Genomic DNA, 25590 nt, shown 5'->3' on the forward strand with positions numbered 1-25590 from the left:
TGCTTAAAAAAAACACACACACTGAAACAAACAGGAAACAAATTAAGTATTCAGCACTCAGGACAAATTGAACATGACAAAAAGCAGGCTCACAGGCTCCCAAAGTAAAGAAGTTGTAAGCAGAGTTGTGATGGGTGGAAGACAGAAAAAAAAAATCTAACTTGGCATTGCAACAACAAAAGCATTGGTCATCAAAAACATAAAAACTGAAAAAAGCTAGCAGTCGAAACATAAAAATACAAACATTTGGCCATGTTACAATTTTGTCATAAGATTGTTGCACTTATTTGCATTAAAACAGACTGTTTAATTGCATATTAACTGGAGCTTTCTTGCTCTAATTTGCTTATACTGTATTTATTTATATCACCAATGTCATGTCGCAGAATTTACAAACCATTCAAAAACTCTTGCAGTTACTAGTTTATTAGTTTGCATTGACACTAGGGATGTACCGAATTTTCGGCCAATGAAAATATTAGACCGAAAATGGCAAAAATTTTGGGCATTCGGCCGAAATAAAATTAAAGCCGAAAGATTACGGCCGAAATAGAATGTTGTGGTGACTAAAGCAAAAAAAACAAAAACGCTGTGAACAAGCGTCTGTTTGAATTAACAATTAATATTTACTATCATTGCTTTTATTATAATTGAAATGCGTCCACACCGCAGACAGGTTGGCTAATGCTACATTAAACATCGAACCGGGTGAGCACACCAACACCAAACGTGGAGGTGAGTGTCCGCCTCACTACTCGCTGGCGTTTCACCATGTGAGTACCGGCAGCTTCATTGCGCTTGGTAAAAGAGAGCGCTGCCGAGTACTGCAAAACAGGTCAGCCACTCTTTCACCTGCAGCGCCTTCCTTTTTTTCTTTGATTCAAGCAAGCTCCTTGAGCCCTTCCACTTTTTCACTGGCATTCCGGTGGCCGTGCTAAATACTTTTGCTGATGCTAGTAGTTCAACAGTTTCAAACAAGTAAACACTTACCACTATCTCTGGGTGACTACAGACCTGAACAGGACACGGTGTGTGACTTTGCAGTCCGTCCCCAAAGCCGATTGGCTGATGCGAAAACATTTATTTATTTATTTTTAAACGTTGGTGAATATGTGAACATGTGGATTTTAAGTGTGCCGCACCGTGTCCCGCTCCAAATATAAACACATCATCCGCACAGCACACAACCGTGCCCGCCCGTGCAAATTACATTGACTATAAAGTGCAATCGCACCGGCAGAAAATGCTCACCCGATTCGGTGTTTAATGTAGCATTAGCCAACATGTCTGCGGTGTGGACGCATTTCAATTTATATTGTGCTTTGTTAGAATGTCAGTGCTAAATAAATATTTTATAATTTTATTATAATTTTAATTAAATATAATAAAAGCAACGATAGTAAAAATTGGCATAATTTTTGTCCGCATTTTTCATTTTCAGTTTGGCCCAAAATTTTAATTTCGGTGCATCCCTAATTGACACCAAAGTGAATGTTTCCCAATGTGAAGGCAGCAAAGTACGGAGCCCCTAAGGTGACATGGTAGGGCAAAGAAAATACTTTGCATTCCAAATCCCTCGCAAAGATTGCGAAATAATGCAAAAAAAATTTTGCAAGAGGACGCTTTTTAAATTTTTTATAAACGAGTTGATGTGCTTCCGGGTCATCTTCCGTGTGACCAAAAGCGACGAGGATGGAGCGCGTACAGCAGTGGGAACGTTTTCTGGAAGCAACGAGGATAGAGCGTGTAGAGCAACAGTAGATGCTCCATCCTCGTCGCTTTTGGTCACACGGAAGATGACCCGGAAGTACATCAACTCGTTTAAAAAAAAAAAAACATTTGCGTTATCTTGCGAAGGAACGCAAACGTTTTTGCTACTTTTGCGAGGCTCCGTATCAAAGAAAAATGTTGGTGAAATAACTTACATCCTCATCCTGAGATGGTTGTACCATGTCCACAAGCCTCTGAATTATATTCTCATGATTCAGCCACTGAAGCGAGAGAAGAAAAAATAGGGTGAACAAAATATTCTGTGACCTATAAGCAAATATAGGGGGTCTTCGGTTTACAGAGCTGTTACTGTGGTTGTTGCTGATCATGTGCGGCACACATACAGGTATGACTGCCTGTGGTGACTCGCATATAACAGGTGGTCTATCAGCACACACACCACTATTTATCAGGTCTAGTTTCATTTACGTGAACACAGGATGAATCAAGAATAATTCCTGGACAATCCTACTACCCACATTAAGGACATCCTGTCGCAACAGTTGTGGTTCAATGCAGGTGAGCATTCTGAGAAGCAGGTCCATGATGGCTGATGTCCCGATGTGTTTGATCATCAGGTCTACAAAGTCCTCCATCTTCCGGAGGAACTCCACTATCTACACAAATAAACACATCACATTGTTCTGGTATGCCCCAACGCTCTGTCCATCCACCCATCCCGTCATTTTCCCGAATGCTCACCTGTTCAGGTTTGCGTCCTATAAGAATAGACAAGACCTTAGAGAAGAAGCTGGCCAGAAGTGGATTAAGAGGTGACTCATTCTGGAGAAAGCTATACAATTTCATCAGCAGTTTTTCATCTTCCACTAATCTGTCATTAATTTGGCTCACATCTGACGTAAGCAGCTCACATGATATGTTGGGATACCTGTATTAAAAAATAAAATAGAAAATCAGGCAAAATTATTAAAACAGACATGTTGAAGATACATTTTGACAGAGTCTGAGGCATGCCCTGAAAACATGTAGCCAAGGCAAAGGTATGGAGTAAGTCGTAAGGTTTAAAAAAAAATTGCCAACAAAAATATATATGACTTGATGACTATTCAACTTTAAGCCTGTCAAGATGAATGTAGAGCAGTGAGTAAAATATCTTACATAAATGAAAACTGTATATAAAATACTCAGGCTCGTTTGAAAACTATAAATAAAGTAGACTAAGGCTGTGTTCCCAAAAATTGCACTGAAACAAATGTTAACACATATAACCACACATCTTTAGTGGCAAAGTAAAATGAGATGTCTTATCTCCTTCAGAATGTCCTCTTTCACATGGTAGCACAAGGCTGGAATAGCTTTGTCAAATCTTTGTGTGTGTTTTTTTAGGCAATTCGTAGTGCGTATCTGCAACATTTCTTTAAACGCTGTTTTCTCAACAATATTCAAGGGCCGCATCTCTTTTGCTATGAAGTGAGTAACATTATAGAGAGGTTATGGTTGCAAGCTGTCGAGAAATGGATGGCCCTCCATGTCCTGTTGTGTTATTTTGTTCTCCGTTGAAGAAAATAAGTGGCATAGTTTGATTAATTAGGGATAGACCGATTATCGGCTGGGCCGATTATCAGCGCCAATATTCATCATTTTCTAGTCATCAGAAAACGTTCAAAATTGGTGGCATAAGTAAACAAATGGCAATTCATTAAGACAGTAGAAAACTATCGTGTGACCACTTGTTCTCAAACGATGAGTAGATATAGTAATTCTCGTGACAGGCCTATTCAAGTTAAAGCAAAAAAAAAAAAAATCATATATTTTTTGAAATTACATTACAACAAATTGAAAGCGGACCAACCAGTGTATATGCAAGTTGCCTCTCTAAACATTTGTTGTAAGAACATTTAATTGAGAGGGTAAAATGAAAAGTAAAAATAAATGATCATCCATACTTTCTATTGTTTGCACTAGGGCTGGGCTAGTCTAAATAAAATAAAAACTATTTTTTATCCAATTTTAATAGATTCTGGCCTTTTCAATAAAAACAAAAAAAATGACAATGAAATTTTTTTTTTTAAAACCTAGCAGGAAGTGGTCCTTACACACAACCCTTAAAATATTTTAAGAAAACATTTTTAAAATTTGACAATTCAGCATCAATAAAATGAGAGGGAAATGTGTAACAAAATGTTATTATAACATTTTAAATTAAATGGTCACTAAACATAAAATGAAAAAAAAGTCCTGCTTCCAAACAATTTCACTTTTGTCCCTGAAAATTTAAACAAAATCCTGCATATAGTACATGCCAGGTAGGTTGCCATGTTTCAGTAAACCTTTTGTTAAGCAAAGGCACAGTCAAAGGAAAAGCTGCTAAGGGGGAAGAATTATAATATATTAATAAATTTTTATGAATAAGAAAAAAAAGAAGTCAAAAAAAGAAAAAGAAAAGAAAAACATACTCAATGAAATTGATTAATTGCCCAGTCCTAGTTTACACAAAACAGTCTTACTTGTATTTAATGTTTTCCTCAACATCAGCACTCGGTTCCTGCGTGATGAAGGTGACGAGATCCTCCATGCACTCTGGTCTCAGGAGGAAGTCAACCAGTTTGTGGTTTTGGGCTTTGCACTCTTGCAGAACATCCTCCTCATCCATGATATCTGTTAGTCTTACATCGTCCCTCTCTAGCAGAGTGTCAATGTGAGATGTGGCGTGGAGGTCAAATTTCCAAAACATATTTGCCCTACAAAAGAGAGACATTTATAGGTGTTTCACATTGCTCGGCAGAGAGCCAGCCGCCATTCCACGTCACTACGCACTGAATGCGTTCCGACGTAAATAACAATGGCGCTGTACATCCAAATAAAGTTTCTACAAAATGTATTAAATTTGAAATGATTTTAGAAAAATGAATTGCATAATTATGAACCAAATAAATCATATAGAGCAAACTTGTCATTACAGTCAGGGTTCCTTTTAAGCTTTGACTTAACCCATTTTGGGCCAAGAGCGCATTACCGCGTTTCTGCCACTAGAGCCGGGAGCGCTCTAGCGCTCTACTACCTTTATAGCCGGGAGAGCGGATACATCATTTTGCTTTGACCAATTCTCCGTTTCTTAGCCGATAAAATGCATCCGAATATACACACGTGACTGACGTAAGGGTGAAGTGGGCCTCGTAGCGTATCGTGGAGTTTTCGACTATTCGAGCATTCTTAGCTGACGCAGTTTCGCGGGAGTTATGAAATAAATGACTGTGATGACACGCTGAGTACTTTGAACCAATGGAACCAGTTGACAGTGATTCGATACAGATTAATCCCGATTTGGATCTATAAATTGATTATTGCTTAATATAATAATAATAATAATATTAATATTCTAATTATTATGGCTTAATGTACCATTAATATAACATTCTTCCATACTTAATGTGTGAATCCTAACCCTAAGTAAGACGTTTTGTTGAATATTCCCATAAAAAATGTATGTTTAAAAAACGATTTGGCCGCATATAAAATCGATTCGAGAATTGTGTGCTGTAATATGGTGATATATTGCCAAATCGATTTTTTCTAACCTGGAATTATGTTTTTATCTGCTTCAGGAGCTGAGATATCAATTATTAATTGATTTGATCACTGATGAGGTAAATGACTGAATATAATTTGTGTAATAATAAGCTTAGTCAACCCCTGCAGGTTCGCAGTTCAGCAATTACAAATTCACCCACATATGGATTTTTTTTCTTCACAATGTAACCTGTATTAGCAGAAAAACATGCCTACCCATGATATTATATTAAGTGTTAAAAAAGTATGATTTTTTATGGGTACTTTCATGGCAAAATACTATTTACAGAACAGATATGTATGACCAATTCTGAAGTTATAGCTGCTTAATGTCGCCCTAATTCCATTTTAAAAAAACAACTTTCGGCTTGTTAGCCACTGGCGCAGCCAGAGGGGATGCCTGAGTGGCATTCCGTTTAATATCATACAGTGTTCCTGTATTTTTTGCGATTTAGTAAAATGTGTTTTAAGAAAAAGAGAATATTGAATAACAATAAAACATTGCAAATACTTGACTTGTGCATCATACTTGTTGCGTAATACATAGCAACCTTCACCTACCTACCTTTTTGTGGGTAGTCCAGACAGCGGAGTTCAGGTTAAAAAAAAGGTTGTTCTGGGGTGTGATATTTGTAGCCCATTCCAGGTTACTAAGAACTTCCAGGTTAGTCAGCAAATTGTAAATGACTATCACAACAGTGGCGCATATCTAACAGTACACCACCTGTAAACAGCAATGGTAAATGACAATCAGTGTATCACACATCAACATACATCACGTGAGATCATATTAACGTCGAAAGTGTTGTCACGTGATGTTAATAAAATCCATGATATGGCGAGTTTCATTCTAGTATTTTCGGACTATGATTATCATGTTTACATATGTACACATACATTTTGGCGACAATCAGTCAATTTTTTGCATTTATGCCACCATAATGGACCGGTTGCACACCGCTGTACAGTGTACGGGTTGGCCAGTCACTTCCGCAAAAATTTTTTTTTCACCCTCTTTCTCAAAAGAAGAATATGAAACTGAGATCGTTCGTAGTGCCATCTAAATTATGACAATACTGTACTTGACGACGCTATACAGCATTTTATAGCACAGAAGACCAAGAAACAAGTCCAAAATGAACAGTACCACGTGGGTGTGACAATCAGTGGTACTTTAACTTTATCGGACACAACTCGTCACAGCGATGATGTGGACTGGACAAAAGTGTCCAATATGGCAGCGTATGGCGTATATCATTAGCTTCAACCTTTTTCTCATGGAATCAGAAGCCAGTGTTCAAATTCTTCACACATACTCCCTCATACATTAAAGGAAAGGGGAATTTTGAGTCGTGTGTTACTTAACTGCAAACTACATGTTTACATATCATTTGTATCATGAAACATCAAAAGTCGAATAAAACCTATAGATAGAAACAGGGACAAATAGAATTGTGTGCATAAATGCTTTATTTTTTAATTTATACTTTATTTATTTATAGGGTTGTCTTAAGTAGAACGCTAAAATCTCTGCAGGTCAGTGTTTTATAAGTTAACAACAGTTTTTCATATTAATTTATGATTGATTAGTCTAACTTATAACACCAAAACGGTAATGCATAATAAATATGTTATTGTTTATTGTAATACAAATGAAATCAAATGCATTACTTGTCTTTGTTTAAAAAAATATTTTAAAAAATACATGGGAAGAGTACCTTGAAAAAAATAATCACATGAACTCACAATATTTGTTCGTGAGCGCAAAAACATTTTTTTTTTCCAAACTGGTGCAGTCATAACAGGTGATCTCGTTTAATTTCTGTGGTGCTTTTCTAGTGGCAGTGCATATGGATGAGAAAAATATAGATCTAAGTCTCAAGATGTTTCAATGTTTTGATTTTGAGCTTGGAAAGGTAAATATTTTTAGAACCTCATGGAGTGGCCTAAAATTGTGCTTTTCAACTTCCGCAGCTAGAGATAAACAACAATACTTTTGCACGGCAGAGAAAGGCCAGCCAAATGAAAAATGCGACAAGCAGTCAGTCGTTAATGGTTCGCAAGATGTGCAGTGGTATAATGTGCAGTGGGCTGGACACTACAGCCCCCCACGAAAATGACCATCTTGCTCTGTCATTACAGCGCAAGCTTCGAAATGGTTGTGCAAAATCTTATTTCGCATTGCAACAAGCATACATTGCTGAAACCTAAAACACAACTGTCAAACTAGCAACAACGAGGAGAATCATAAACAAAGCAATTCGACCATCAGCTGCACTAGTCATATCCACCAAATTAACAATTTTACCCCCAATACGTCATTAATACTGCTTGACTATTAACATATAGTTGGAACATGCATGTATTTTATGTTTGCCGGCTACAGAATCACTGCTGACAAGTCGTTCCTGTAGCCAGTGGACCTACCAACAAATTTGAGAACGGCGAGTCTCCAGCATGAATATTTTCCCACTAGTCCAACAGCAATAATCGGTTCCCAACACAAATACATGTAAAAGGTGATGGGGAAAATCAAACATTTAAAACTGACTGGATGTGACAACGTAAAATAGTTGGCAATGGAGGACACTTTTCAAGATGGCGTTACCCTCCAGTCAATAGCATCGATCCCTTCCCCCACAGCATAGAAGGGGTTCGCCACTCAGGCAGTAACAGAAATACTATTGGTTTACAACCAAATCACTCAAAAAAGTCCTTGTTGTTATATTGGCTGCCGAGCTCCATGTACAAAAATAAAATAACGAATCAAAATTACGCTTGCAATTTGGTTTTAGATATACCCAAGCCGTACAAAACAAAATGTGACATGCGCCGGCGCCATATTGTCACCCAGTTTTACGTGACGTCACTATGCAAGGTTACGCAGTGGGCTAAATTTCCAAAATGTAACATATGTAAGGTATATTTTTCATCGAAAACTCACAAATGTATTTTGATATCATCATGCAATGTGGCCAGTTAGTGAACTATGAAATAGAAATAGGCTAGAATTATTAGGATAATTGACCAAGGCTGCCAGAAGAGGGCGGGGTTTGCGGTGCTGATCAATTCATTTTTCCAAAAAATGCTAATTGTTGACATTGACAATAAATTCATTATTTAGCTGTTTAAACTAATGATGCTCGGTTTTGTATAGTGGATTAATATACTATAGGATTTGCATAGCTTTAAATTTGTATCTGTTATAGCCAGCTGTCTATGTTCGCGGTTAGTACCGTATTATCAAACTATTGTACAGTATGCGCAGCTTTTCCACCTGAAAGAGATTCAGTCATCCACACCTTATTTTATCTGGATTCTGTTCAATGATCAAGTAATGTTTTACTTTTGTCTCTGTTTATTTTAACATTCAATAAATCCAGCTCATTTAGAAGATTAATTCCATACACGAGGCACTATAGCAATGCATTTTGTTAAATACATTATTAATTGGCATTTGCATTATATGTAGAACTTCGAGAGAGAAAATAAATAAACAACTAAATAAATACAAAATAAAAGGGTAAGGGTTCGGATGCTGGATAGATAACATATGTGCGCATTTTAAACCTTTATAAGAGCCTTATACTCGTTTCACTTTTCTCCACAACAGGTTGTTAACGGTTGTTTTAGCTATTTAGCTTAACATTAAAACATATGTTCTTATTGGCCTTTGATATGAAATAGGACTATACACCTACACAAAAAATTGATAAGCATATCATTTTTATTGACCATTTCAAGTGCAAATACCAGAATAATACATTTAGAAACGTAGACTACAGCAACTAACCCGGGCACTCAATTCAGCACAGGTGACGCACAGTCTGTCAGACGCTGCTCTGCCTGGGCACGAATGCTGATTTTAAATTAATTCACCTTGCTCGATCAGCACAAACCAAGGAGGGAACTTCATATACTGTATTTGTATTCAGTTTATTATTTTAGCACATTTATATCCTCACATCCAAAACACTTGACATATCAATGGACTTCATTCTAGACAGGACATCATTAACAGTAAGTACATAATCTACTATTCGTATAATTTTACTATGAGGAGACCTGAGAGTGCCCTTCAAGAAAAGAACACAATTTTGTAGTCACAGTCGGAGGCCGCATGGTTTTCTCCAGAAACATGCATACTGTCAATGTGTGCATGTTGAGGAGCTGCCGTATCAAAATGATCTCCCACATAAATTTGGATCACCATGTTATGTTACGACTACAATACTTTTCTCATGTGCTGTGGCTCATCACCTTATCAGATTTGGCTTATTGGTTCTTGGTAAATGCTCCTCCAGCCCCCACGATCTAGCACAGCAGTCAAACATCACCCACACACCTTAACTGTGAAAAATTTATTTTAAAATATCCTTGCAAAGCTCTCTGTGTATAAACTGTTAGTATGAAAAGTTGCTCAAAAAGGATACTTTGGACAAGTAGGGGTTAAAACATTTGTAAATTTTAATATTGTCAATGTACAGTAACAGACAGACCTGATAAAACAAGCTAGGAGAAAACATAAACATTAGAAGTAAATTTTAAAAAATGAATTTGCCAGAATGTCCAGCAAATTGTAACATTTTAAGCATCAATGGAAAATACCTACAACTTTTGTAAAAATTGATGGATAACTTGATTGATTCATTCTCTCAGAAAATCAATCATAATAGAGAGGTGTCCTTGGATTCATCAATTCAAATGTGTTAAACATATTACCGTTAGTTATTCACTGACTTTCAAATAACATGTTCAGTGGTTATTTCTGGCTGTAAAAATTCTGTAAAACAAATAAGCAAAATAAACACCACAAAATTGAAAAGGCAACTGAACAGCTTCCAATATGTACACAACATATGTCATCTATCATGCCCAGAAGCAATAGATAATATCTACGTGCTAAGGTTTAGGGTATGTCCCTTTAACATCTGGTTTTAATGCACCAAGAACACTCCATGCAGTATGGAAAACTATAGTAAGATAATGGATTCATATAAGGGTTACTTAGGAAAACTACACGGGAGCGGTCCTTTTCCATTACACATCATATTCACGGGCATAAGAAAATAAAACATGAAGACTCTGGGTACGAAATAGTAACTGTTGAAAGTATTTCCCTCTGGCCTGAACTTACAATATTCTATTTGACAAGCAAGCCTTTGTTGGTTATGTGGAAGCATTTTCATACTATATTACAGTAATATCAGAGATAAGGCTATATGGACTTCTCTAAAACATCTTTACTTTTTTACTTTGCAGTACAGGATGGAGGAAAACTTACTTTTTTTTCTTTTACTTTGTACAGTCCTTGACAGCAGTTGTCAGTGACATCACAATATAAAAGCTTTTTTTATTTTTTATACATAATAATCATGGTCATTTGTAAACTCTGTACTGTATATCGACACCAACGAGGCTTTTGCATAATACCCAACGAGGAAACACACAAAGTAAAGACAACTTTGACTGCAGTTAGAGATCCTTCTGGCCCTCTGAGCTGTCTTGACTTTAAAACACAATTTAATGTAACACACTGAATACCTTTAGACTTAATCATGTAAAACCATAGAATGTCATGAGTGGGTGTTAAGTAATTCACTTGTTTTTCTTTTTAAATTCTTATTTGGTAAACAAATTATTCACCAATTAGAATAAAGAAACCAATACCGTACACGTGTAAATTATCAGCACAACATCAGTTTGCTAACTAACAGTTAACCCCGATGGTGTCGGCTCTTTCAATGATTTCTCTCTTCTATTAGACAACAATACTTCAGCCATATGTTTTGAAAAGTTATTGGCTCCAGTCCAATGTCTAGTTTAGAAGTGACCGGGTCTTACTTTCAACCTGACTTCTGCAGCAGTCCCCTGAGTCAGTTGTAGTACTTAACAAATATATTAGACCACCACGCCAATGTACAATTTATAATAGCTGCCCAAATTACCAGCATTGCAATATAAAATATCCCAAAATGTTTTTGTTTTTTTTAAGTACAGTATACCAGTAGGCTCTTTAAATGTCATACTTTAAAAAAAAAAAAAAATGCTAAAATACAATAGTTATTATTCCTGATTAAAATGTCAAATTATTATGCCCGAGTAGAAGGAAATTGTTTGGAAATTTCTCATTTCTGTTCAAATTGCTTAACTACTTACTGAAAGCTCAATTAAAGAGTACATTACAGTATTTCTTAATGCTTTACAGTCTTTTTTTCATTATCATGAATGGTGGTCTAATACATTTTTAAGCATTGTACATACACCAAGCATTCGTCCAACTTACTCCCAAAGACATTTAGTGCACTAAGGTGGAAATAGTTACAAAGAGTATAGAAGAGTGGATTCAAAGAATATCTTGAGAGCACAAGACTAACACAGAGTACATGTGTATAAATACATGGTCCCCACCATGTTTTACCGCTAGACTAGCTCAGAGGAACTCGGGTTTCTCCTCTTTGTCTGGACAAATAAGGGGAAAGACAAATTTACAAACACATGAATTCTCCAACAAAATCACAGGTGCTCATCAGAATTAAAAGGTAAATATTTTGTGTGACTATGTGTATATGGAATGCATGTCACATTTGAAATGACTAAGAATGAATACTAGAATGCTATGTTATATTATTAACTGAGTGTGTGTGCATGCGTTGGGTGTGTATGTTGGGTGTGAGAGCGAGAGAGAAAGCGAGCGAGCGAAAAAAGGATTTTAGGGCCACAGCTGGTACTTGGGAGGAACAAAACTAGTCTTCAAAAGATTTTTCCTTTCTTTTTGTTCTTCTCCATTGTCCTAGATGAAAACAGGAAAGGTTGTTTAGAAATCAGGGCCACATTCTCCAGTTCACACAAAAGTGCACATACGCGCACTTTTGTTTTATGCGTATTCTCCCGTCCACACACACCTTGCATATGTTGTAAAAAAAAAAGATGTTTGAGGGTGTTTGTTACTTACTTAGAGGCATCCAATTTCTGCTGCTCAAGGATTCTCTGATGAGCCTCCCAGTTGGCTTTCTCGTCTTCAAACACTCGTCTCTTCTCCTCAAGCTCTTTGTACTGCGCCTCCAGGTTCCTTTTCATTTGTTCATGACGTCGCTCCAGCTGAAAGTTGGAAAAGCAGACTCATACAGTATAAAACCACAAACTTGACCCCCATGAGTAGTCAACAGACCTGTTCTAAAAAAAAAAAGCTCACCAGTGATGGGACAGTTTAATTTTCTAGGAGTGTTGCAGAAGGGAATGTTTGAAGATGTAAACACTGGCAGAGATTTATAGACACAGTATAAAGTGTTGTCTATTGATTTGTATCTGTTTCCCAATTATTGTTCTCATGAAGAAAATAATTGGTTATTAATAACATTTTTATTATTAAAGGTGATTTGAATGCTAGAGTTGTGTATCAAATTTGTAGACCTTTACATCAATCAATACCCAAGTAGCGCTCACTTTCAAAAAGGTTGGTGACCCCTGATATATAAAAACACACTTGTACCTCAGCCTCTGAATCCTTTAGTTTCTGCTTCTTCTCCTTAACCTTCATTTCAAAGACTTGTTCCATTTCTGCCTCCATCTTCTTCATTTTCATCACATGTTCCCTCCTCTCCTCTTCCATCTGTGCCAAGGGACTCCTGTTGAAAATTACATCAGATTTTTTTTTTCGACGTTGCATCTGGGTTTTTCTGGTCTACATGTATACTGTATAGAATATTGTGCTGTATTATACACTGTTGTTTGTCGTGTTAAATTAATTTAAAATATCACTATAAAATATTTTCTTAAATTTACTTAAATAATTTGCCCCTGTATCTTGATTGTTGTAGTACCACCTCCATGAGCCAAATGGAATCTTCTGATACTAGTAGATACTAGTACATGTTGCTCAATATTAGTATAGTGGCCTAAAGTTGTTGTTTTTTTAAATTGTATTCAGTTTATTTTGTCCAACGTAATTTATGCAGTGTGAAAGAAAGAACAATTGAGCATTACTGGGCATTCCGCATGAATGTCAGGAAGCATCGGTCGTAAACTTAAAAATGATTTGCCCTAACAATTTGCAAATTGATTTGTGAGTGTACCAAAGTTCTACCAAGAGGTTCCACATTAATTGCTCCATTTTGTACTTTTGTATTATACTTCAGACAGTGGATGGCAACACGTAGTCACGTACAGTATTATAACGTTTAGTATATTAATTTAGGGCACATGAATAAGCAGTGTTTTAGCTTAAGAGAAGTTATGAGTCCTACTTAGTAAGTTGTCCTTTGGCCTTGGTGTTATCCACTCCATTACAGGTGACGGCAGCAAGTTTCTTGCTGCGGTAATTCTCATAGTGGACATTGTTGGTAACATCCTTCAGATCCTGCATGTGGGTCCTGTTGATAGGGGGGAGGAAAGTCATATATAAAAATTCAGAGTGATCCTGGTCATTGTTGTGCAAGAAGACCAGAATCAAAAGGAACTGGACTTGTTATAATAGAATCACCTCCCAAGCATGTGGGCGTGGGCTGTTCTGAACTAGCTGAGTAGTTTGTGTGTGAGACTATAAAGTGATGTATTCTTTAAGGGAAATTTTGCTTTGAGCAGTTTAATGCAGAATCCACAACTTCTCACCTGATTAACATGTTGCGCAACACAGTAAAGTCGCAGTGCTCCCCATTCTCCACTGAAACACAGAAAAACAAGTGGGGACACAATGATCACACTTTTATTAAAATGATGGTGAGCAAGTTTTTGTTGTTGATTGCAGTCAGTGAATAGAGAATGGGCGGGGGGAGAGTGTTTTAAGCTTTGGCTTCACTTTTGCAATTAGGGTTAACTGTTGCAGTTAATGTGAAAGAAAAACATTTCACTCTGTTTTTGGTTATTGACAACATAAGTAAAAAAATAAAAAAATAAAAAAAAGATTTGTGGTGGTGATTAATGCAGTTTATTAGTTATTTTGACTGACATATGAGTTACTCTTTCTAATTAATTCATACAATTGGTTGTAGATGTGGATATCATTGAGATTATTTACCATGATCGCTCGTCAAAGCGAACATACAACAAGCTTTAATACGAGGTTACAAATCTATGGGCAAAATATATATTCAGACACAATGGATTTGAAACATGCTTTAATGTTTTTGCAGATTGTGCATCCTGAAAGCCTCAATTTCTAAGATGCTGATTGTAAATATAGGGTCCTTAAAGCGTTATTAAAAAAATCATATTCGGAAATCTGCTAGCCATCTATTACAACTTCTGATCTGTTAACTTAATATCCAATATTTCTGATCCTTACAAGTTTATCGATCCTCAATGGTTATAAAGTCTGCACTAGGGAGTCATCGATACAGATAGCCGATGCTCTATGTCTGTACTCGTACTCGGAAAAATGCTCAGATACTAACTGACTGACCACCACTTCAGTAGCCTGACAACTTCCAAGTAGGCAGAGTAGGCACCATATTAGCTGTGTGAAAACACTTCTGTAACCCCAGATCAACACAGATAAAGACTTTTTATTCACTTAGTTAGCTGACTGCAAATTATGCTCCACAAAATGGAGAACCTCAATTTGTAGGGTGAAGGAGGCTATCCGGCAAGCACTACGTTTCAAGCCCTTTCACTGGCTCCGCTTGGCTCAAGGCCACCATCTGCGCTCCTGTCACAAAGCCTTACACACGGTCTCGGTAAATCCCTAGTCTACACAAAACAGGGCTCTATAGAATAATACTCCATTTCTTTTCAAATGTAATTGCACACCTAGTTCCCTTTAAAGGTGCATTAGTTCTGTAACGATTTATCTTGGTCTCTGTTTATGGAACAAGATCTTAACAGGGATGTGATGTGAAGACCTCCTAAACCCAGTGTACAACATACATTTTAAGGATTTATGTTGAAATATCAAACCAGTAATTGCACAATGTTGGTTGCTAATCTAAAATAAATCCTCTCGTAGCCAAGTTGTGCCTTCGCATATCTAAGAAGAACCCATCTACTGTTTGACCACACAGATAAGATTGTTATAATAAAATGACTTTTTGTTCCAAACAGTTTCATGATGGGATAGTTAGTGAGGTTGACTACAGTTTAACTACATAACCATGGTTAATGATCAGATGGGATTCTGGAAAAGGACTGCAGATAAACTGCTGCTAAGGATGAATGATGTGGTAATATAAAAAACATACAATCTTCAGCCTCTTCTCCATTAAAAACGCTGCTCCTTATTGGTTTAACTTCCAGTCCACTGGTAGTCAATCATCAACAGGACAGCGAATAAGGAGGACACCTTACCATTGATGAAACTTAAGCAGTCTCGCCCCTTGGCCTCCCAAGCCAGCCATTGACCTCCTGTATCTTCTAGAGGAGGGAGCTCTGACGAAGGGGAGGGGTATGGTTTTTCGGTTACACTCTGTCCCCATCGGGGGCAAAATCTGGGTCTGGAGTAACTGGCGTTTTAAAATATCAGATGCCGATTCTGGCCCAAAATCAGCCCAGATTTGGCCCAGGTCATCATCATAACCTGCATGTATCCAAGTTGACTGGCTTAGGAGTGCAGGGGTTATAAAGGGAGTGGATAGTTGGGTACTTATAAGAGGATTTGTGCATGAGCAGCTGGGGGAGCAAACAAACAAGGATCTCATGGTTTAAAGGGGAGAAAACTAAATGACTTGTCAATAATAGTAGTCTAATCCTATAGGCAGAAAATACCTGATGAATTATTCTTAACCCTGTATATATCTTGTCTATTTGTCAATCAGTGATCATTTTCAAGAATATTGTCACTGTCCATCCATCAGGTGTTTTGGGCCTGAGGGGTCAATGTATAGTAATAGTTTTTTAAATTTATTTATGTATGATGATAAACTACAATAATGTGCGTTAAAAGCGTAAAATCTATTTTTTGACACATGCAAAAGCATGCCTGTTTGTGTGTTTTGGATCACCCAGGAATGCAAATGAATGAAAATAATGACAAAGCCATGTTACATTAATAACTTACACAGACTGCTACAATATGAGCTCATGAGCCTATTTACAATGTATGAAGATCATGGATCCCAGCTTTGTTCAGTGATAACAGTCTGGCCAGCATTTTAACCTGTGCATGTATGTCTCTGTTTGATCCAAACACAGATAATTGAATCACATGATACATCAGGGAGAACTGTAGAACTGTACAATTTATAAGCAAAGATGGGACCCACGGTGTTAGTGCAATGCATTGCAGCTTCAACTTTAAACAGCTTAAAATTTATTTTCTCAAAGACTAGCCACAGCATCAGACCTAGGACAAAAAAAACTGATGTTGCTTGAAATAACATGTCTCGAGAAGAACAGACGAAAACAAAATACAATACTATTTGCATGAAAAATATTCTAGTCAGATTGTACTTAATTTTCCAAATGAAAGACGCCAGTAAGCATTTATGTGACCTTGGTATACAAAAGGCTCTTTTTCCTCATTGCTATTACATTTAGCATCAACTAAATATAGGTCAAATGCCATGAACAATAATTTCTTAATACCTGATCTAAATTTTTTATTAATTTTTTATTTATTTATTTATTTATTTTTAAACGTAACAATTGCTCAGCTAAAAGTTGCGGACCATCAAGCCAAATTTAATATCTCACATAAGTCAACCAAAGTAATTACAAGATGTATTTTCAAAATGCTGATTTTATTTAGTAAGGGAAAGAAGTCTACGGTAAGGCGGCCATTTTGCCACTTGCTGTGAAGTGAAAATGACATGCCAATTTCTCAGGTCTTGAGTAACAACCAATCACAGCTCAGCTTCAGAAAACAGGTGAGCTGTGATTTGTCATTGCCTGAGCAACTGTGATGTCATCGTCCGTTGACAGCATGTGGCAAAATGGCCGCCCCCTAAGATGGATAAAAATTGCTGGACTTTGCTTCATGATTCATATTCCACAAATGTAATAATAATCAGAATCATGTTTAGACTATTGAGTTTAAAAAATATATATAATTGCATTGTATGAAAGCAAGGAATTTTTCAATATTTGAATGTTGAAATCAATATAATGCCCAAGTCTGATAAAAGCATCGATTTGATCATCAGCCTAATGAGGTGAGCGCAGCAACAGAAGAGTGGAGAGGAAAGGAGTGATGGAAAGATTAAGGTCAGGGTTGCTCTGATGGGGAATTGAAGGTGACAAAATGGGGTTAAAATAAAGACAAGGCTGGATCTGTTTACCAAATATGCCCTCTGTCAGTCATGGAAAAGAATGAAAGAAAAAAACAGAAAAGGGAGAGAAAGGAAAGAATGAAAATGTGAAAAACTAATTAATTATCATCTTTCAGACAACTCGAGCATAAATAAAAAAACATGACGAATATCTTGGATATCAGCTGGATGCTTAGTGAAAGAAATATATTTCAAGACACAGAAGGTCCAGCCTCCTTTTCCAGAATCCCTACCAGGACAAAGCCAGAAGGAATGTTCTGATTTGGTTGGGGGGAACACAGTGGGAGTAAAAGCAAACAATGTATTAACTGACATGACTAAATCAAACTAACTCAAAATGCAATACTATTCAGAGAGACATTCTGTCTGCAACTAGTATTTTGCAAAATGCTTGGATCAAATTCAAATCAACATCGCAGAGTAGTAGAATGCAATTTTCAAATTGTAAAGGCTGCAATTTTGAAAATAATTCACATCGCTGCACTTCATTGAAAAAAATAAAATAAAATATATATATATATATATATATGTGTGTGCGTGTGTGTATGTGTATTTTATTTATTTATTAATAGATTCTGAATATGATCAGTCCTTAAAAAGTGCAGTCCACACATTTACAGTACATAAGATTGTTTCATGTTTTGTTAATGACAAACACTTGTTCTGGTAGAATTGTTTTGTCACAGTGAACGTTTAAAAGACTGCACGTCAAAATGTTTAGTAACTTCTAGGGGTGTCAAAATTAGTGTGTTAATTTAAAGTTCCTTTAATGCCACTTTTTTTCAACGCATGATTAAAGACCGCTCCTTACTTGGAAAGCAGAAGACACGTCCACATCAAAATTTTGCAGTAATTAATTTAATAATATTGCATGCATTTGTGGAGACTGGGGTCAAGTTTTATTTTAAGTGCAGGATTTCAAAAAGTTACTTCATGTTAAAGATTATATAGCTCTTAATATGAAAAGAAAAATCCACTGAGCTGTCACCGTCTTACAAATACAATTATACCATCTAGTGGCAGAAAAATTACCTCAACACAAATCAATATTAGACTCATTTTTTACAGTATAGTACATCTTTTTGATATTAACAAAATTTTATGAATTATGAAATTACTGTATCAATGGCTAAAAGATGCAGCCATATTTCTATTACTCAATTAATTGCAAATATTATCTGTTCTAAATGTACAATAACCCTTTTTTCCCCCACTTTAAGAGTATTTAAACTTAGGGAAAAAATGGTTGCTGTACATTTAGAACAGATAATATTTGCAATTAATCATGAGTTAACTAAAGTCATGCGATTAGTTACAATTAAAGATTTTTAATTGCCTGACACCCCTAGTAAATTCACAACTCTAACTCAAATAGATAAGATAGCTGGGCGATTATACAAAAAAAATAATCGCAATTGCTTTGATTGATTGATATTGAAATCACAATTAATAAAAATGATTATTTATTGATTTCAAAAGTTGGTATTTCTTCAACTATGAAAACTCAACTACTCAAAACTACCATCATAGCCTCATGCCCATTTATCCCTGCATGTTGAACATGTTATTCTTTAACACTCTTTTTTTGATTAAAAAACAAAATATATTAGATTATTTTTCAAAATCATTCAACCCTACTTTCTAATTGCAAAAACTCCAACGACAGTTAGCTAAAACAGCCCTTATATCCATAAATCTCCTATCAGAGGGAAAACTGAAATGATCTGAACTGGCTTTAATGAACATATTTTTCCAGATGACATTTTGCCAAGATTTAATTTATCACCTGTGGCAGTTAATACATTTTGAGAATACAAAGGGGATTTGAGAACATACTGGTATAAACATATGTTCTGGAACATCCTATTCAGTGAACCTACAAAAACGCAAATTCTATAACATCCAAAGAGTAAAGACATACAATGTCTGAAAAGTATCTTTTCGCTCTGGCAGATGACCTGCTTTACACCTACCTTCTGCCACACCCCACGGGTACTGACGACCTCTGACCTTCTTTCCATTCACTTCGATTACCACGTTACTGCCAACCACAGCCAATGGCATCTTCTCCTGTGGGAAAAAATTGTCTTAATATTTTGTTTGATGGAATTTTACTATCATATGTATTGCAATTGGGTTGTCACATGGCATTAAAGCCTTTATCAATGACTGACATTCCCATGCAACTCTGGGCAACGTTGAAGCTACATACGGTAGATGAGTTAAGGAAGGGCCATGTCCGCCATTTCTTAAATTAAAGAGAAGAAAAGTGACTAAATAAAATATTTTATATATTTTTGTAGCCAAATGTTTAGGAAGAGATACGTAAACACTTTCGACTGGTATCATTTGAAAGAGGCAAACAGATACCATGTTTTGTTTTGGCCAGTGGTAGCAGTTACTGGGGCATGTTACATGATTGATCATTTCTGTATTTATTCAATGAGTTTGTCTAGAAGCTACAGCTAAAACTGGGGCAAAACGGCAAGCAATGGAATTGAACTAAAGGACAGACTGACCTTTGGCATTTTTTTATTCTCGCGGCAGATTACTAACAACATTTTGTAGTCCAGTACCTTGATCTTCCGGATCAGCTTGTTGTCCTCATCATCGTCTGTATCTGGGAATTCATAAATTTTGATTTTATGCTCCTGGATCTCTTTCATTATCTGCAGAAAAGGAAACATTATCAAAGTCAAACATACATTTTATCCCCCAGACATTTTAGATCAAGCATTTTCAGGAAAAAAAGTACGGATAAAAAAGTGAGAATGGTTTTGCTAGTGATCACAAATACCTGTTTCTTAAAAAGCTGGCATTCCTCTGGGGTCAGAGTGTCAGCTTTTGCAATAAGTGGAATGACATTGACTTTGTCATGGAGCCTCTTCATGAACTCGATGTCAAGAGGCTTTAGTCTGAAGAATAAACAATGGATGGGTGGAAAACAAAAGGACCAACATACATGCATCAATTCATGGTAATATCAATAACTGAAGAGGACTACAAAAAATTGCACCAATTATGTTTGGGGATTGGATGTCTGACAGTGTAAACCTCATTGCATGTGAACGCCAGTCTAAGAGTAAATGTGTACAGCAGAAAAAGTAACCTAAATTAAGAAAAAAATCTCGTAAGGTTTCATACTCTTTGGAAAGGAACGAATACTCCCATTTAAGAATCACTGTCCCTCCTCCCCCCATCAAATAGAGATAGGCCTTCCTCTTTTAACAGTGGTACTACAGCAAGTACATTTCAGTAGGTCACCAGCAGGGGGCCAAAGCAACATGCACTCAAAAATGATGCTGGTTCTAGAGAGAATGCATTTTTAATACAATGACAAGTCGGACACATTTATTTAAATTTATTTACTTGCATGGTTACTATGAATACAATCCTGAGACTAGCCCAAATAAGGTGTAGTTATGCGAGTGCACAGGTCTTTAAAGGGGGACATATAGAGAATTTACAAAAATACAAATGCCCATTTCTAATCTGAAAATCTGTCAGTGATCGAGCTCTTCTGCACTACACTGTTTTTGTGTTCGCCCATGTTATGGACAAAACGCTGCATTAATTGACAAGTGTAATTTGTTGGCTTCGTTTGGTGGCTACAGCGAGTGTTGATAAATGCACATATTACTGTTATAATAGTGTAGCTTCTCAGAAAGGACACTTAGCATAATTAATAATAATAACAATAATAATTACATTGCAAGAAAGGAGATATGATTTAAAGAAAAACATGCCACATATATGTCGTATCATAAGACGTCGTAAGACACCGGGGAAGAGTTTTTCCACAAGTATCAAATTATGACTGAACCTGTTGTTTACTACATGTAAGACGTGTCAGGGCATTCTTTCAAATATCTGAGCTGAGGTGAAGAAGAAGCCAATTTGTGAACCTGCGCTGATGCGTGCTTATATTAAGTATCATTCAATGACACACATGGTTGACCACAGGGAAGGTGAGCTAGATCAGCTCAGACAAAAACCTGGAAGTAGTAAATGTTCCCTATTAACCCCAAAAAATAAGCAGATGCAGGTTTTCATCCTACGTATATTTAAAATGCTACTAAATGACTAAATTGGGTTTGATCCATATCATTGAGATGAGGCACAACAGTGTCAGATGACTAAAGAGGTCCAAAAACACTCGTGCTGGACCTGTTTGTTTGTTTCCCTGGTACAGTGTACTGTGATCCATTTCTGTAGATCATTGTAGTCCTTGGAACAAACTCTAATCTCTGGGCCAATCACAGTTCCCCCCAAGTAGAAAGATGATCAGAACTAGATTACACCTACAGCGTGTCAAATATAATTATTGGACTGGTATATACAACAATGTTCCCTGGGAGGTATGTGTAGCAGTAATAGCATACAATAACAACAAATATTTTAAAAAAAATTTTTTTAACCTGAGTCTGATATCAATGATCATAACACAGTTCAACAAACATGCTGAATGACTAAACTCTGAATTTTTTTTAGCTGACAACCCTTAAGAGTCTTGTTTAGCTGGTGTTACTTGTACTGTAAATGGTTGCTAAAATTATGGCCCAAGACATGGCCACGGGATTTATTTATAAATGTAAATCATGCTGCACAAAATTCAATATACCTATTAACCCTTTTAGTACTCTTATCATAGCAGTCTGCCTGTTTTTATTGTTTTTAGGGGGGGGGGGTTCTCTCGACGTAAAGCTCTGCTCCTCTGCTTTCAGATACGTTGCCGACACAAATGGTTCCGTAGATACGTTGATTTGTAAGAGATGCGTCATCTCCCGTCTCCTGCGTCACTCTCCTCTGACACAGTGCGTCCCCCTCCTCCACACATGAAAATCTACTAGCTACCGTAATGTATGTGGAATTGATGCAAAGCTCTGCTTCTCGACTTTCAGAAACAGTTGGAATTACGTTGCTAGCACAAATAGTTACGGAGTTACGGTACTTTGAAGTTACTCATCTCTATGACGCGGGACTTCCCCCCCCCCTCCACACGTGACAATCGGCTAGCTACCGTAATATATGTGGCATCCACGTAAAGCTCCGGTTCTCTGCTTTCAGAAGGCATTGGGATTACGTTGCTAGCCCTAGCGGTTCAGGAATTACCACGATTTGAAAAACAAGCGTGTTGACCTGTCACCGACGACAGTTTTGGATTTGAAGGGTTAAAGTTAAATATTATACTGACTGATTAAACTGTTCAGTCTTCTGTGAACAACTTGTCCTATAGCACGTCAACATGATTTCCAGTGTTTCCTAATGTGATACATCCAAATATGATCTGATTAAATGTTTCCCCTACCCGTGTCCAGAGGGCGCAATGAAGTATAGACAGCAGTGGACCCTGTTGTCTGGCATCAATCTGCGGTTCACCCTCGATTCTGCATTCAGGAAGTCCTCACACTTGCTGTCAATATAGTTGATAACTGGCTGCCAACTGAAAAAGGAGAGAGCATTAACGTACTGTATATAAAACAGGGGAAAAATATTTAAATAATTTCTATAGTATAACAATTGGACTGAGTGAATCAATGACACATAAACAAGAAAGATACTTACCAGTTACTATTGTCTACGGCATCTCCAAATCCTGGTGTATCAACAATTGTGAGTGTTAGCTGGACGCCCCCTTCTTTAATAAGTACCTTAGACTGCTCCACCTGAAACACACAACCCATTCAGTAACATGATCCATTAACACATTTGCTCCCAAAAACGTATATAGGTTCTATTTTAAATATTCCCATGGTGCCAAAAACATATTTACACATTTTGTTTTTTTTAATGTTTTTTTTATGCTAGAGCATGCAGAGGGCTTTGGTGTAGCCTCTGAACTGAAGAGAATGGTTGAAGCAATGGTAGTTATTACAAAAATGGCCAGCAGGTGGCAGCAGATTACAAGAGATAAACCAGGGCCATGTTTTAAACTAGGCTATTTCCCCCCAGTGTTTTAAACAGATTTGTGAATAATGATGAAACTTAGCTAAATTCTAATGCTAATTGCTGGAAAATGTAAACATACTTTTTTCCTGATGAAAGACGAGACTCCAACCATTCTTTTGTTAGGTTTCATGTTTTTATAGCAATAGAACACAATATTCTGAGGCCTTGCAAAATCAGTCAAAATCCAGTAAAACAGCCCGGATCGAAGGGGATTGCTTCAGTGAAAATGGCTGTGAGTGAATGAGTTAACAAGACTGCAATTTTAGGTGCACACAGTCTGTGAGTTGTTTATCCTGCTTCATCAGCTAAAAAAAGTTTACTATGCAGGTTTAAAATCAGGAAATAAGACATTTTAAATCAGGCTTCTGTGAGCGAGGAGCCAAGTCCAACTTGGATATTGGCGACATCTAGATGCACATGCTCATCAAAACAAACAAACGAAAAAAGTCCTAGTGGTGAAGGTTTTTGTTTTGTTTTTTATGATTCCATAATTCTTTCTTCAGATTTTTTGTTTGTTTCTTAATGCCAGAAGGAACATCTGTGATTTGCTTTTTTTCCCTCCTAAATTATACATTTAAATGATCGTTTTCCAGAAGCGGTGAACCTCTTTCGGGGTTGTATTCTGTGTGCTCTGGAGGAATAATGAATAATGAATAATGATTATTGCAATAGCTCAGTTGGGGACACTTTCTCGCTTTGCTCTTAATCACGGTGCATCTCTTTCAGTAGACCTCAGTGATTGCAGTCATGTTGCAGCACAATGTAATACTACACTAAAGGTGTTCAACTCTACATTTGGACATTTGCTTGTACTGTAAAAACTAGAGATGTTCAATACTACTTTTTTACAGACAGTTACCAGTGCGAGTACTAAACTCTTGAGCAGTCACCGATACCAAGTACCAGTACAGTCATTTTTGGACCATAAGCCGCTACTTTTTTTTTTTTACTTGCATTCAACCCTGTGACTAATACAATGGTGCGGCTTATCCATCAGATCACAAGGGGGCACACTATAAAAGAAGCACATGAGCATCATGCAGAGCAAACCAAACCAAGTGAGCCCAAACACAGTAGGAGAGACAGAATGAGAGCGAGAAAATTTGCGCCCTCATTATGGGGAAAAAAAAGTAGCGGGAACCCATGCGGTAAAATTATAAACCCAATTCCCAAAAAGTTGGGACACTATACAAATTGTGAATAAAAACTGAATGCAATTATGTGTTTCCCTGCTGCAACGCAGCTGATTCCAATCAACAGAATCGTTAATAAGCTTATGCAGAGCTTGCTGATGAGGTGATCATATATCAGCTGTGTTGGAGAAGGGAAGCATCCAAAATATGCAGGACTCCGGCCCTCGAGGACCGAGTGTGCCCACCCCTGACGTAGAGTAACAGACAAAACAATCAAATGCGCTTCCACCAGTAAATGGCAGAATGTACATTTGGGATTTTGTTGATGTCAGCACAAGCTCGCTCCCTCCTCACTATTAAGAGTGGCGAACAAGCCCTATTTGAATGAGGTACCGGTAATCTGCCAGATATTTTTAACTGGATAGGTCTTCTGTACTGTATGTAAAAGTTGAGAAACATTGGTTGGGCATAAGGTGGGCTAAACACAACTTTGCCTCACTTAAAATTTGATTTAAATTCAAGAAAATATACACTTTTACATTCAGATTCAGTCCCGCCTATTGTTGATCTACCATTTCCTGCAGTTGCTCTGCTGAGGTCTTACTAGCCACATACTTTCACAAGGACGTCTACTTATTTTAGGATCACCCCTTTGACTAACTGCAGCCCTCATGTTCTAAAACAAACATTCTTCAGCTTCCACAAACCTTGAAATCAACTGTCTGTACAGCTGTGCACGCATTAACACGCACGCAAGCGCCCACACAGATGTACACACACTGCAGTAATTTGACATTGCTCTGTTCACAAAATCAACCAATGTTGCAAAACATGTCAGCATAACCAAAATCTGATGTTTGGATGATTTCTGTTAAGTCAAACAGAAGGACAAATTCTTCAAAAATGTTGGCAGGCCAAAGACATAATTAAAACACAACATGATCTTTTGGAATGTAAGATTATTCTTGAATATACAGTAAATACACTGACCCTTTTCCTCTCAAGTT

At 36.9% G+C, this 25590-nt stretch overlaps 2 protein-coding genes across 6 annotated transcripts in view; both read right to left on the reverse strand.

Annotated features, from left to right (window-relative positions):
• Window positions 1-8150, reverse strand: part of ppp6r3 (protein phosphatase 6, regulatory subunit 3) — a 34322-nt gene extending 26172 nt beyond the window's left edge. For 2 of the 4 annotated variants that reach the window (XM_077567099.1, XM_077567098.1), the window contains exons 1-6: window positions 7729-8150; window positions 5867-6025; window positions 4239-4472; window positions 2473-2659; window positions 2250-2387; window positions 1926-1991 (exon numbers count right to left, since the gene is read on the reverse strand). In XM_077567099.1, coding sequence (XP_077423225.1) covers window positions 1926-1991; window positions 2250-2387; window positions 2473-2659; window positions 4239-4465 — 618 coding nt within the window. In that variant the 5' untranslated portion in view covers window positions 4466-4472; window positions 5867-6025; window positions 7729-8150. The remainder of the gene's footprint in view (window positions 1-1925; window positions 1992-2249; window positions 2388-2472; window positions 2660-4238; window positions 4473-5866; window positions 6026-7728) is intronic. The other 2 variants (XM_077567097.1, XM_077567096.1) reach the window with 1 other exon arrangement.
• Window positions 8151-9744: 1594 nt separating this feature from the next.
• The window catches only part of LOC144053342 (septin-7-like), a 31886-nt gene continuing 16040 nt past the window's right edge, over window positions 9745-25590 (reverse strand). For both annotated transcript variants that reach the window (XM_077567715.1, XM_077567714.1), the window contains exons 4-13: window positions 23067-23167; window positions 22810-22944; window positions 20299-20416; window positions 20078-20170; window positions 19475-19571; window positions 13912-13963; window positions 13548-13673; window positions 12794-12929; window positions 12257-12402; window positions 9745-12094 (exon numbers count right to left, since the gene is read on the reverse strand). In XM_077567715.1, the coding sequence (XP_077423841.1) occupies window positions 12055-12094; window positions 12257-12402; window positions 12794-12929; window positions 13548-13673; window positions 13912-13963; window positions 19475-19571; window positions 20078-20170; window positions 20299-20416; window positions 22810-22944; window positions 23067-23167 (1044 nt within the window). In that variant the 3' untranslated portion in view covers window positions 9745-12054. The remainder of the gene's footprint in view (window positions 12095-12256; window positions 12403-12793; window positions 12930-13547; window positions 13674-13911; window positions 13964-19474; window positions 19572-20077; window positions 20171-20298; window positions 20417-22809; window positions 22945-23066; window positions 23168-25590) is intronic.

Source organism: Vanacampus margaritifer, chromosome 6 (genome assembly GCF_051991255.1).
Source record: "Vanacampus margaritifer isolate UIUO_Vmar chromosome 6, RoL_Vmar_1.0, whole genome shotgun sequence".
Lineage (NCBI taxonomy): Eukaryota > Metazoa > Chordata > Actinopteri > Syngnathiformes > Syngnathidae > Vanacampus > Vanacampus margaritifer.